Below are 13,658 nucleotides of genomic sequence, written 5' to 3' on the forward strand. Positions count from 1 at the left end.
AAAAGAAAAAAAAAGTTAAAAATTAAAAAAATTAAAAAGTAATAACTGAGGTCTCTGGGAAAGCAGAGCCAGGGTCAGCAGCTGGGGGCCCAGCCCCAGCAGAGCAGGGACTGGACTGAGAACTGTGGGTGGAGGAGGGGGTCAGGGCCCGGGTCAGGGCCCGGGTCAGGGCCCGGGCGGGTCAGGGTTCTGGTTGGAGGGGGAAATTCCCAAGAAGGCGAGAGATTAGGGTGTCAGTAGAGAACTTTGGGAAAAAGGGGAGAGACTCGAAGGAGCACTTAGGACTGGTCCAGCATCAGATGCTTAATAAACCTGTCTGGTCTCAATAAACTCTTAAAACTACGAAAGAGAGGGTCTCCCCGTTTTGCAAATTGGAACACTGGCTCTGAGAGTTTGTCAGAAATCACACAGCTAAAAAAACAAAAGCGTTCTGTGCTGAAACCCAGTGAATCTGACTCCAAAGCCCTGGGCTCTCCTCTAGCTGTGCCCCTGGGAAGGCCCGGCGATGGGGATGAGGAGGGAGGGGGCTGGCCCGTCCTCTGTGTTTGGTTGGGAGCGGTCAGCACGTGGCAGCTGAGCCAGCGCGGGCTCTCTGACTGGCCACAAAGGGTTAAGGAGCCTCAGCCCCCTCCTCCCGCCTCCTCCCGCCTCCACCCCCGGCTCTTCCTGTCCTGAAGTTACAACACCCCATCTGTGCTCTCCCTTCCCCTCCCACCTCCTCTCTCCTCTCGGCTTGACTTTTCTGAGTTCTCCGAACTCTGGCTCCAAAGCTGGCCTTCCGGGTTTGAGGTTCCCCGGGACCAGGCCGTGATTCTCTGCCCCAGGCTCAACCCTCAGCTCCCTCGCCCAACCCTCCGGCTCCACTTGGGACCTCCGGACCCTGCTCCTCCTGGGACGGTATCGACTGTCGCCTCGGTCCGCCGTCACTGTCGCCACTGCCTGAGCCCTGATGGGGGAGTGAGAGGCCACAGCTGGCCGGACATGGGCCTCCCCACCGTCCCTGGCCTGCTGCTGCCACTGGTGAGACTGGGACGGAGGGCTGAGGGGGCTGTCGGGTGAGGAGGCCGCCTGCGGCAGGAGAGAGCCAGGCCCCAGCCTCAGGCCTGCGCGGCCTGATCTCAAACACTGCCCCATTCATCCGCAGCCCCTGTCGGGGACCAGGGGAGACGTTTGAAAGGCAGGGAGGGAAAGGGAGCCTGGGAGGGCAGGGACAGCCAAAGAAGACTGTAGGGGCTGGGGGTGCCCGGGAGTGTGGGGGAGGGTGACCCTCCTGGTCGCGGGTGGGGCAGTTTGTTAGGAAATGGGAAGGAGTGGGAGAAAGAGTCCTTTCCGAGTCCCAGTGGCTCAGAATCCTGTCCTATGGGCCAGTGTGATGGGCCAGAGAGGTGAGGCCACCGAGGGGTGCCAGGACACTGCTGGACGGCAGGGGCCGGAGCTAGTGAGGTGGGGAAACTGAGTCCGGGAGAGGCCAGGGCTGAGGGCTGGCTTGGGAGGCTGTGTGTTGGGAGCGTTTGGGAGGGAAAGGGGGTACGTGGATCGGGGCCACGACCCAGTGGCCTCCCCAGGCCCAGGCCTCCCACCTGGGGGGCCTTCTTCACCTGGGGCTGTCAGGCTCGGTCTGTCGGATTGTGGCCTCTGAGCCCTTGGGCCTGCCCCCGGCCCCCTCCCACAGACCCAAACAGCCCTTCGCTGGCTTTCTTCTTCTATGGCTCAGTTTGGGGAAGTTGGTAGACAGTTGTTTTCGTCACTGAAAAATGTCCCTTTTCTGTTGCCTGAGGCTTGTTTCAGTGTACTCCTGATCCCTCCACCCCCTGGAGTCACCCTGGGCCGAGACCCCAGCCCCTGGCCCCCACCTGGTTGGGTGGGTTAGGCTGGCCTCTTGCTTCAGGCTCCCTGCCCTTCCGGGGCCCCAGGGCCACGCCCCACCGCGATCCCCCCTCCTCTCCCTGACCTCTCTCCCCAAACCCTTGCCCCTCCACAAGGGTCTTACCCTGTCTTCCCATCATTCCCTCCCCTTCTGTCAAGACTTCCGGAAGACTTCTCGGAGTCTCCTTTTGGAATCTTTTCTCTCCCGCTCTCCCTCTCCCTCTTCTAGTCCATGTTTCTAGATCCTAATTCCCCCGCGGCACCTCCCTCCCTCGTCTTCTCCCTCTTGAATCTCCCACCTCCCTGTCTCCCCAGGCCCATCTTTCCCTTCCCTCAAGGCTCCCCTCTGCCCCCATCCAGCGGCCCTGCCTTCTCCTCTTCGCCCTTGGGGATAAATCACCTGATTGAGTCCTGGCTCCCTCAGGTACCAGCTGCCTGGACTTGAGCAGCTTACATAACCCTGCCTCGTTTCTTTATCTCAAGATGGGCCTAAGAGTCATTCTCTAATAATGTTGTTTTAAAGATGCTAGATGGATAGGTATTAAGTATTCCATTTATTCATGCCTGCGCTGTGCTAGACTCCGTTTTAGATGCCGGGATTACAGCAGGGAACAAAATCTCTGTCTTCGTGCAGCCTACATTCCAGTGGAGGAACCAGGGTATATAGCAAACAGAAAGCAGTTGGTAAACGTTAGCTTTGATATTGTTAGTAATAGTAATGGCGGTAATTACTCAGTGGCTACTGCATTTGGAAAACAGAGGTACAGGGAGCCCGAGCAGATAAAGGAATGTGCCTGGGACTGGGGCCAGTCCAGCCCAGGTCAGGTGTGACGCTAGGGGACCAAGGTCAGCCTGGAGCTGGAGGGGAAGCAGGCGGTGTGGCAGTCCTGATAAGGGTGTCCACGGGCTTTCCAGCTGCCCGCCATTCAATGGGCAGCACAGGGAAGGCTGTGTGTGTGTGTCTGTATGTGTCTATGTGTGTGTGTGTGTGTGTGGTGGTGGAGTGGGGAGAGGGTGGGATGAATTCAAGAGACACCATGACAGAACACACAAGATCTTGCTGGTCTCAAAGAGCTTATAGTCTTGGAGCCAAGACATCTTACCGCAAAAATGATTTTAGAGCAATCGGGGGAATATGCCCCGCAAAGCGTTGTGATGTGGTGTGTGTCCTGGGACACTGCCGGGACGCACAAATAGAGGGACACGGGAGCATCGTCCAGCTGCCTTTCCTGCTTAGCAGAGCTCACCTCCAGTGCCTGCGCTGTGCTCCCGGAGCGCTCCACACAGAGATGCAGAGACGCAGAGAGGCAGAGCCCATAGTCTCCTGTCTCTGACCCTACCAAGAACTCTTGTGTATTCATCTCTGCATCCCTGACCCATGCCTTGACCGTGGTGCTCCTTAACTGTTTGTTGAATAAATAAAGGTGGGGATGAGAGGGGGAACGTCTCAGAGAAAAGTGGATTGGGAGCTGAAATTTGAAGTCCCTGACTGGCAAGAGGCTGGAAGGAGCGGTGACTGGTTGGAGGGAGAGCAGAGGAACCGAAAGATGGGATTTTGTGTTCTGGGGGGGGGGTGGCAGGAAGCCCAGCACCTTGGCCGGAGAGGAAGGTCTCTGTAGAAGAGCAAGAAGAAATGAGAAAGAGAAAACCGGAGGAGGTGGAGGAGGGGATGGAGAGAGAATCTTGACCATGGCTCCAGGTAGAGGAATTCATTCATTCATTTATTCGCTCGACCACTCGTTTGTTCCTTCATTCATTAATGGTTCCCTTGGGGGCCGCTGCATCTGGGAATGTGTCCAGAACAGCACGAGGCACCTTTTTGAGTTCTCAATCAAGGTAGCAGGGACCCACCCATGGAAATGATATTCAAGGTCGGGCCTGGTGAGGAAGAGTCCCACACCTGTGGGTGCAAGTTGAAGCCTGACTGCAGATAAAAAAGCACTTAGGATAGACTGGAGGAAGAAAGAGGTGGGAAGATAGTTGTGTGAGGCAACCCGCGGACTTGGAGAGCCCTGAGGGACGACAAGGAGGGTCTGGCAAGATGAATTACAGAGCGGATGGCGGCAGGGGAGGGACGGGGTCCTTGAGGACAGGAGGGTGGCAAAGGTCTCAGCATTGGTGCCGAGAAGAGAAGTGCGAGAAGTTGGCATTGTGATGTTGGTCCAGGCCAGGAGGTGGATGGATTTCGTTTGGGGGCGTGTCGAGGGTCTGGGGAATGAATAGCCAAGCAAAGGGCGCGTCTCACAGGCTGGAGCAGAGCTTCTCAGGCGCTCACCTGCCCCTGTGTCCTTTGTCAGCCCTCACTCACCAGGGGAGGCCCAAAGGGGGAGGAAGCTTGTCAGCCTCTCCCATGGGGGCGCTAGTTGGGGGGGGGGGTTCGATTGTGCACATGCGTGGGGAGAGGGGGGACTCCCCCGTGGGGTAACTCTATTCCTCCCCAATTCCCACTTTGGTCAGCACCGGCTTTCACTGGAGTGGGAGCCAGAGAGTCGTGAAGTCAGCCAATCACTCCCCGAGCACTTGGCTCCTCCAGCTCCTGTGCTGAGGCTGAGGATGACAGTATTTCTCACCGAGATAAACTTTCTCATCTCTCATCTCCTAGTTTATGGTCTGTTTGGGGAGATCATATCTATTCACCCAAAGTAGTTATGTTACCCAAGATAGCTATAGTTTGTTCGGTTTTTTTGTTTTTTGTTTTTTGTCTTTTGTCTTTTTTTTTAGGGCTGCACCCGCAGCACATGGAGGTTCCCAGGCTAGGGGTCTAATCTGAGTTATAGATGCCAGCCTACACCACAGCCACAGTAATGCCAGATCCGAGTCATGTCTGCAACCTACACCACAGCTCACGGAAACGCTGGATCCTTAACCCACTGAGTGAGGCCAGGGATCGAACCCGAAACCTCATGGTTCCTAGTCGGATTCGTTTCTACTGCGCCACGACAGGAACTCCCCAAGATAGCTATAGTTAATTCATGTTTTTACAGTTCACCGGGGTGGAGTGCGAGGAGTGCTGGTCTAAGAAGCTTGAGTGGGAGACGCCTCATTAATGGAGGGCTTGGGTGGGGGAGGGAGCTGGGGGTCTCAGCTGAGCCTTGGAGGAGATGCTGTCAGGAGCTCCCCAAAGGTTTTGACATCAAATGAGCAAACTATTTTAATGTAATAAACAAATTAATGCAGGACGGAGGCTGCTGGGTTGGGGCTAGACCACAGGGTCTCGGCCCCCACGCTGCAGTCCCAGCACAGGAAGTCACACTTAAAAGCCTCCCCAAGCCTCCCCGGGAGGAAGTTGTGGGGGAGTTGGAGGGGTGTTGGGCCACCCCCTCAACTGTCTCTCCACAGGCACCCCTGGCTTCCTGCCCTTCCCCTGCTCCAGGCACTTAGGCTGGCTGGGGGTCTGGGCCCTCAGAACTCACCTCTTTCTGCTGTTTTGCTGCCAGATGCAGCCACTAAGGCCATGCTCACTGGAGCCAGCTGCTGCCAAGGAGCGGTGCCCACTCATAGGGGGCCTGAGGCCCGGGGCCTGAAGCCCTGGCTCTGAGGGTCAGAGTGGGCTGGTTAGGGGGGATGCTGGGGGCCAGGGGGGACCAGGAAATGGTGCCGGTTGTCTCATACCCCTTCTGGCTTGCTCCCTCCCTCCTGACACTGGGTGCTCAGGGCTCTGGAGTTTTGCCTGCGCTGCCAGTGAGCTTGTAGGAGGGGCTGTGGAAACTGGAACTGGCCTTAGAGCCTAAGGATTGTCTGGGGACCCCAGGGAGGCCCCCCCTCCTGATAACCCCCTCCCTACCCGGCCCCGGCCCAACCCAACTGGCCAGAACCAGCCAGGCTGTGGGAAGGCAGTGAACCCTGGGTGGGAGGGCAGCCTTGGTTTGCTCCCTGCTGGAACTGGGGCGCGTCTGGGGGCTCAACGTGAGAACCTGGGAAAGGGTTAGTCTGTAGAGGGACTGGTGGAACCGGGAGGAGGAGACTGGGAGGGGCCGAGTCTAAAGGAAGGATGCTGAGGGGCAGGAAGGAGCTGAAGGGCCCTTAGGGAGGGGAGGGTAGTGACCCGAGGGGGAGGAAGCCAGGGGTCGACGAGACTTCCCTTTGGGATGCAAAGGGGTAGGGAGCCATTTCCCGAAAATGTAGGCCAAGAGGGACTGAAGTCTCTTGCCTGGCTCCTTGGAGGAGGCGGGGAGGAAAGGGGGCTCCGAGTGGGAATTGGAGGGGGAGACGGGCCCACTGAAGGAAGGGATCAGATGGGGTCCCAGCTGCGGGCTGGTCCCTTCAGTCCTTCTGCTGACTCATGACCCTTGAGGAGCCGGGGAAGCTGCTGGTTCCCTCTCCCTCCCCGAGACGCCCTCCCTCTGGCTTGAGTCACTGGGCGGAGCTGCTGGGAAAAGATTTCCCTTTCCCGGATCTGGCTTAACCCCCAAAGTGCCGGAGAGCAAGGGCGGGTGGCACGTGGCCTGAGAAAGCCTCTCTCCCTCCTGGAAATCTCGTCCCCTGGAGAGCTCCCCACAGATTGTTCCGGAACTGGAGCCCCCTAGTTCCTTTTCCTGACTCTGTCCCTGTCAGCTGGTGTTGCTTCCAATCCCCCTGGATGGTGTCAGTGACCTTAGGTGCTGTGAGCTCTTCTTCGGGGAAAGGAACCACACTTTCAGGATTGGGAAGTTCTTCCCATAAACACCCCAAGTGCTTCCTGTCGCCCTGGAAGTCCCGGTCCTGTCCTCGGGGAGATGGCACCGTGCCGGGGTGGCCAGGGAAGGGTGCTGCCCTGGGAGTGGGGGCTGTGCCCTGCTGCCCTGCGGGTGCTGCTGGGCCTCTGACTGTGGCCTCCCCAATTTGTGGCTGAGGCTGGGGCTTCCGGCAGCTGCAGCAGTGACACCCAGCTGGTGACTGGGGCACTGGGACAGGACCTGCCAGCTTTGGGCTGTCAGGGTCTCCTGTCCTGGGCCAGGGTTTCTGTGATCTGCTTAGTCTGTCATTCCAAAGGTTTAACATCCTTGGAGGACATTCTCTTACCTTTACATAAAGTGGCTTTTATAACAGAGGGTAAAAGCAAAACAACACGAACCTGGAAAGCCAGGAAGAGGCTGGTGGGAGGCGAAAGTGTGAAGTCTGCCCCGGGTGGTGCCATCCCCTCTCGGAAGCCACGGCTGGCCAAGTGGTTCCTCAGCTGCGGTGGGCTTGGCTCAAGCCTGGAAAACACGCCTCCCACGATGCTCCCAGGAAGTCCCAGCGCGCGGAGGCAGAGGGACTCCCCACACCCTCAGCTCCTAGCTTGGTGATTGGATTCTCAGCCTCCAGCGGCTCTTGCTGCATGGAACCTATTATGCCTTGCCCGCTCCCACCCCCACCAGACCCTCATCATCCTCCACCTCCTTCTCAACTTTGCCTTTTCCTTCCCTCCCCGGGTGCCCTGGCCAACTTGGGGTACTCGTGCAAGTTTAGTGGTGGAAGGGGATGAAGCATGGGAGTCTGAGGCAGGAACCTGAGTGAGGCCTTTTTTTTCTTTTTTTTTTTTTGGCTTTTTTTATGGCTGTACCTGCTGCATATGGAAGTTCCAGGCTACGGGTCAGATCGGAGCTGTAGTCACCGGCCCACACTACCGCTCTCAGCAAAACCAGATCCTTAACCCTCTGAGCAAGGCCAGGGATTGAACCTGTGTCTTCATGGATCCTAGTCGGGTTCACTACCGCTGAGCCACAATGGGACCTCCCTGAGTGAGGCTTTGATAGAAATTTATAAAGAAACTTTTCCTTTTGCTTCTGCCCTCTGCCCAAGAATGGGGCCCACAGGCTCGTCACTCACCTCCACTCCAGGCTGATTTTATTTTTATTTTTTTGGTCTTTTTGTCTTTTTAGGGCCACACCCGAGGCATATGGAGTTTCCCAGGCTAGGGCTCCCACCGGAGCTGTAGCCGCCGGCCTATGCCACAGCCACAGCAACGTGGGATCTGAGTCACATCTGCAACCTACACCACAGCTCATGGCAACGCCAGATCCTTAACCCACTGAGCAAGGCCAGGGATCGAACCTGCCTATCATGGATGCTAGTCGGGTTTGCTAACTGCTGAGTCATGACGGGAACTCCTCCAGTCTGATGTTAGAAAACAGCTTTCTTCCTGGCATAACATAACACAGGAAAGCGCACAGATCCTAAATGGTCACTTCCATGAGTGTTCACGAAGTGAACACTGTGAACGCTGCGCCCAGACGGAGAGACGGCACCCTCATCTTTAGGGCTGCTTGTTGGAGGGAAGGGCCAGAATGGAGGTAACCCGCTGCTCCCAATCCCCAGAACTCTTGAACATCTGCCCCGTGTCCAGTGCTATTATGAGCTTGGGGGAAATAAGGATCAAACACAGCCTGCACCTGGGGTCTACCAGCCTTGAGCCGGAGGAACAAAAATGAGCACACAGGACCGCCAGAGAGCAATTAAGTAGGCTTGGAGCCAACAGGCAGGAAAATTTGGAGGAAAACTTGGAGCCTGAGCCAGCGTGGCTTGGGGCGAATGGTCCCCTGGGAAGGGACTTGAGCTAGAAAAGCCTTAGCCTTGCTTCTTCCAAGACTCCCACCCCTTCCTCTGCTGACGAGGCCTCCTCCCTCTGACTCCTTCCCAGGTGCTCCGGGCTCTGTTGGTGGATGTGTACCCCGCAGGGGTCCATGGGCTGGTCCTTCACCCTGGGGACCGGGAGAAGAGAGAGAGTTGGTGTCCCCAAGGAAAATACAGCCACCCTCAAAATAGGTCCATTTGCTGCACGAAGTGCCACAAAGGTAAGAGAAAGGGATAAGCGTGGAATTCCTCAGTTATGGGGCCCTGCTTCTTCCTTTGCTTTTTCCAGATGTTCTAGAACCTGGGGTCCCTGACTTGGCAGTCTCTCCAGGGCTGGGAGTTTCTCCTTCCTTTCCTCTCCTGGAGACTTCAGGGAGGTACCTGGGCTGTCCTCCTGGCCCGGGGCTCCTTCCCTGAGCTCTGGGCTGCAGCCTAACCCCGACACTCCAACCCCAGGCACCTACCTACACAATGACTGTCTGGGCCCGGGGCTGGACACGGACTGCAGGGAGTGCGACAATGGCACCTTCACTGCATCAGAGAACCACCTCACACAATGCCTGAGCTGCTCCAAGTGCCGGAGTGGTGAGGCTCCGGAGGGGGCGGGGTTCTAAATGGACCGGGTCTGGTGGGTGTTCAGAGGGCTGTGTGCGTGGGTCTGTCTCAGGGCGAGCGTTACGAAGGAATCTGGGGGTGGGCAGGGATGCGTGTGCACAGGTGTGTGAGTGCATGGGTGTGAGCGTGACTGTGTGTTACCCAGAGACACTTAGACCTGGGGAGGCTCAGACCCCATCTCCTCCCATCACCAGAAATGTCCCAGGTGGAGATTTCTCCGTGCACAGTGGACCGGGACACCGTGTGTGGCTGCAGGAAGAACCAGTACCGGAAGTACTGGAGTGAGACTCTTTTCCAGTGTCTGAACTGCAGCCTCTGCCCCAACGGCACAGTGCAACTCCCCTGTGAGCATGGCTCTCCCCCCCTCCACCCCCCGGGGGGGGGCGGGTCCCCACCTTGCTCTTGCTCTGCAACCCCCCGCCGCCCCCCAGCCCCAGCCCCGGAGCTCTCCTTCAGCTCTGCTGCTCGTCTCCCACAGGCCTGGAGAGACAGGACACCATCTGCAACTGTCACTCGGGGTTCTTTCTAAGAGATAAGGAGTGTGTCTCCTGTGTTAAGTGAGTACTTCTGGCAGCTACTGGGCACTGGATGGGGGGGAGGGGGAGGCGGTGGTGGGGAGAGCCACTAGCTGGGCGGGAGCCCAGGGTGCATCTGGCTTCTGCTGGCTGTTTGGGTGGGAGACACTTCATGTTAAGATACCAGACTGTCCTCCCTGCCCCCAACTTGTTCCTCAAATCTTCCTTTGCCGACAGGCTTGTACCCCTGAGAACTTGCAGCTCCTCTTAGACATTCAGATTTTTTGGAAGACACTCAGGTTCTTGGGTGGCAGGCTCTCCTACTGATTCTAGAAAAACACTTTGCATCTCTGAAATCAGACTGCATCTTACAACAGCTGATGGCGTGTCATGGTCTAATTGGCAGCTCTGTGTGTGTGTGTATGTGTGTGTGGTGTGTGTGTGTGTAGGATGTAAATAATGGTGCCTCATTATTGATGGCATTTTTTAGGTTTGATACGGTATGATCTTTACTCCCTGGTCCCTTTGACCAGGTCTCCCCACTCCTTCTGGCTCTGTAGAGGCTGCTCTTAAACACTCACTTGCAAAGAGGAAACTCTGAGGGCTCCGAAGGTGAACTGCCCTGGGTTTAAATCTCAGCCTAGCCACTTACTGGCTGTGTGACCTTGGGCAAGCGACTTAATATCTCTGAGCCTGAGTTTTCTTACCTTTACAGTAAGGATAATGACATCAGGTTGTGAAAGTTTTAAGAACCACAAAAAATAGCTAGAAAGTGCCTGACGAGAAACTTTTTTCTACAAAGTTTCCTCTCTTCTCCTTGAAAGAGCTTTACACTCATTCCATGTGGTTCCCACCATGAGCCTGTGAGGTGGGCAAAAATTACCTTTCCTGCTGAGAACACGCTTTCTCAAGTCCCTTCCAGGGCCCCTGATGTAGTTCTTATCAGGCCACTCTGCCCAGTGCCAGCTCCCAACGCAGGAAGACGTTCTAGAGTGCTCTCTGGCTGCCCCTGCCATATCTAGTTTTAAATTGTTCACATGGGAGTTCCCATCATGGCACAGCGGAAACGAATCTGACTAGGAACCATGAGGTTGCCAGTTTGATCCCTGGCCTCACCCAGCGGGTTAAGGATCTGGCGTTGCCATGAGCTGTGGTGTAGGTTACAGATGCGATTTGGATCTGGCGTTGCTGTGGCTGTGGTATAGGCAAGTGGCTACAGCTCCAATTAGACCCCTAGCCTGGGAACTTCTATATGCCACAGGTGCGGCCCTAAAAGACAAAAAGACAAAAAAAATTAAAAAAAAATAAATTTTTCACATGTGTGCTGGGCCCATCTCTCAAACTCAGCTGTCACCAGTAGTGTTATCTATAGAAAAAGCTCTTTAACTTCTCTTTGCCACGGAGTCTCATCAGTAAAACAATAATAAAATAACAATTCTATGACAGTTGCCATTTATGCAGCGCTTACTGTACACCAGGGAGAATTGTCTCACTCAATCCTCAAACCTGACAGTGGCTAGGACCCCTAGCTTACTGATGAGGAAACTGAGGCTTACAGGTGAAGTGATTTGCCTGGAGTCACACTGCCAGCCACTGAATGGGCTAGAATTTATACCTGACTCTGACGGCTTCTAACTCTTTCTGCACAGCCTCCTCGAGATCAACTCCGATTCTAAAATTAAATGCTTCAGGGATTAACTAATATTTCTTTTCTCTGCATCAATTCCCAAGATAGGTTTAATCTCCATGATACCAAAAGGTAGCTACAGTAATTGTAAAGTGAAGGATTTACAACAATTCCTCCAACAATTTGTGTATTTTGCCATTTCTTCCCCTGTATTCTTCCTCTGGTGGACCCCTATTCACTAGAGTGCTCTCTTCTTTTAGCTGTAAGAACACAGACTGCAAGAATTTATGTCCAGCCACATCTGAAACTCGTAACGACTTTCAGGACACAGGTGAGAACTATCCTGGTGCCCAGGACCCTCTCCCAATCTTGCCCATTACCCATCCATCCCACCCTGCTACCTCCCTGGCTCCTCTGACCACAATCTGCTCTGTCTCCAGGCACCACGGTGCTGTTGCCGCTGGTGATCTTCTTTGGTCTTTGTCTGGCATTCTTCCTCTTCGTTGGCTTAGCTTGCCGCTACCAACGGTGGAAGCCAAAGCTCTACTCCATTAGTAAGTGGGGCCTTTGGAAGGGGACAGGGTGCTCCTGGGGCTGTGGGGGGAGGCTGGGAGGATGAGATGCACAGGCATTGAAGGATGTGAGTGTCCCCTTAGTTCGCTGGGAGGACCCGAGTGGCAGGAGGTGGCCCTAGATGGCTGGCGAGAGCCCATACTACTGCATCAGTAGTTCTCTCGTCCCTGGGGCCACATAGGCTCTGAAGCATGTCACCACAAGTGCCCACAGCCAGCCCCACGATGGGCGCCAGGGCTGAGAGAGGAAGTGAAATTTATGTTGCTCTGTTTCTTTTTTCTCAGTTTGTGGGAAATCGACTCCTGTAAAGGAGGTAAGATGAAACCAGGGAACCTCCCCCAGTCTTGCCTGACTGTCACTGTCATCTCCCCAGAATCCAGAATAATGAGGGCTGGGTTGTTTTTCCTCTCCCCGCCCCCAAAGCTGTGCCTTCTGTCTTCCAGGGAGAGCCGGAGCCCCTGGCCACAGCTCCAAGCTTCGGTCCCATCACGACTTTCAGTCCCATCCCAAGCTTCAGTCCCACCACGACCTTCAGTCCTGTCCCAAGCTTCAGTCCCATCTCCAGTCCCACCTTCACCCCCTGTGACTGGTCCAACATCAAAGTCACATCACCTCCCAAAGAGATGGCCCCGCCCCCCCAGGGGGCTGGCCCCATTTTCCCTGTGCCTCCAGCTTCCACCCCTATCCCCACCCCTCTTCCGAAGTGGGAGGGCAGCGCCCACAGCGCCCCGGCTCAGCTCGCAGACGGTAAGTTCCTCATTCATCGTAACCGGGAACCCGGCGGGGAGGCAGGTGGGCGGGGCGCCCGGGGCACGTGCGCGGGGGCGGGGCCGGGAGGGCGGGCGCCACTGTCTCACCGCGCAGCCTCTCCGCAGCGGACCCAGCGACACTGTACGCGGTGGTGGATGGCGTGCCTCCGACGCGCTGGAAGGAGTTCGTGCGGCGGCTGGGGCTAAGCGAGCACGAGATCGAGCGGCTGGAGCTGCAGAACGGGCGCTGTCTGCGCGAGGCGCAATACAGCATGCTGGCGGCGTGGCGGCGGCGCACTTCGCGACGCGAGGCCACGCTGGAGCTGCTGGGCAGCGTGCTCCGCGACATGGACCTGCTCGGCTGCCTGGAGGACATCGAGGAGGCGCTGCGGGGCCCCGCCCGCCTAGCGCCCGCGCCACACCTTCTCCGATGAGGCCACGCCCCGCCTCCTGGAGGCCGCCCTGAGGACTGCTGCTTCCTGCCCCGGGCAGCCCTAGGAAGACCTGCGAGATGCCCTTTGGACTCCCTTTTTCTGGAGAGGAAGGGTCTTGGAGGGGCAGGCGTGATTTGGCAGCCACTTACCTGGTGCTACACCCTTAGTGTACATAGCTTTTCTCAGCTGTCTGAGCCCGAAGGGCAGGTTATGTGTGTGTGTGTGTGTGAGTGTGTTAGATGTGGAGTGTGTGTGCTCGTGAGAGGCTGAATGTGCCAGGACAAAGGATAGGTGTGTATGTGTTAGAGGTGGAGTGTGTGCGCTCCTGAGAGAGGCTGAATGTGCCAGGAGCCAGATGCCAGTGGTTGCGGGAATGAGGGCCGTCATGCCTCACTACCCATTTTGGACTTGGAGAACCCAGCAAGCTGCGTGGGGGGCCCCTGTTAGTCCCTGAGCCTGTTTCACCATAGATAAGAAGTCTTTGTAACCATTATGTACACTAATAGAGACTTGGCACCCCTTTGTCTCCTGCCTGGACAGGGGCAGAAAAAGCTGAACTGTCCCAAGGCAGGGAAGGCACAGAACAATGGGGACTCCCACTGGAGCTGTGGACTTTTGTAAATACACTAAAACTCTGGATTTAAAGCCGGTGATCTTGACGCCTGGGATTACCCCCCTCACACACACACCTACACACACTGCAAAGCTGGCCGACAGAGGAGCCACTTGTGCTCACTCAGTGACT

The 13,658-nt window shown here is 56.3% G+C and overlaps 1 protein-coding gene across 2 annotated transcripts; it reads left to right on the forward strand.

Annotated features, from left to right (window-relative positions):
• The first annotated feature begins 659 nt into the window (after window positions 1-659).
• TNFRSF1A (TNF receptor superfamily member 1A) lies at window positions 660-13,558 on the forward strand. Of its 2 annotated transcripts, XM_047787767.1 has the most exons (10): window positions 662-1,020; window positions 8,468-8,621; window positions 8,857-8,985; window positions 9,210-9,359; window positions 9,494-9,572; window positions 11,418-11,488; window positions 11,598-11,711; window positions 12,015-12,043; window positions 12,174-12,477; window positions 12,606-13,558. In XM_047787767.1, exons 1-10 carry the CDS (start codon window positions 982-984, stop codon window positions 12,911-12,913), a joined length of 1,377 nt encoding a protein of 458 aa, XP_047643723.1. In that variant the 5' UTR covers window positions 662-981; the 3' UTR covers window positions 12,914-13,558. The 2 variants fall into 2 exon arrangements, with proteins under 2 accessions (XP_047643724.1, XP_047643723.1); XM_047787768.1 differs by lacking the exon at window positions 8,857-8,985 and having other exon boundaries at window positions 660-1,020.
• The last annotated feature ends 100 nt before the right edge of the window (window positions 13,559-13,658 follow it).

This window comes from Phacochoerus africanus, chromosome 7, assembly GCF_016906955.1.
Source record: "Phacochoerus africanus isolate WHEZ1 chromosome 7, ROS_Pafr_v1, whole genome shotgun sequence".
Classification (NCBI taxonomy): Eukaryota; Metazoa; Chordata; class Mammalia; order Artiodactyla; family Suidae; genus Phacochoerus; species Phacochoerus africanus.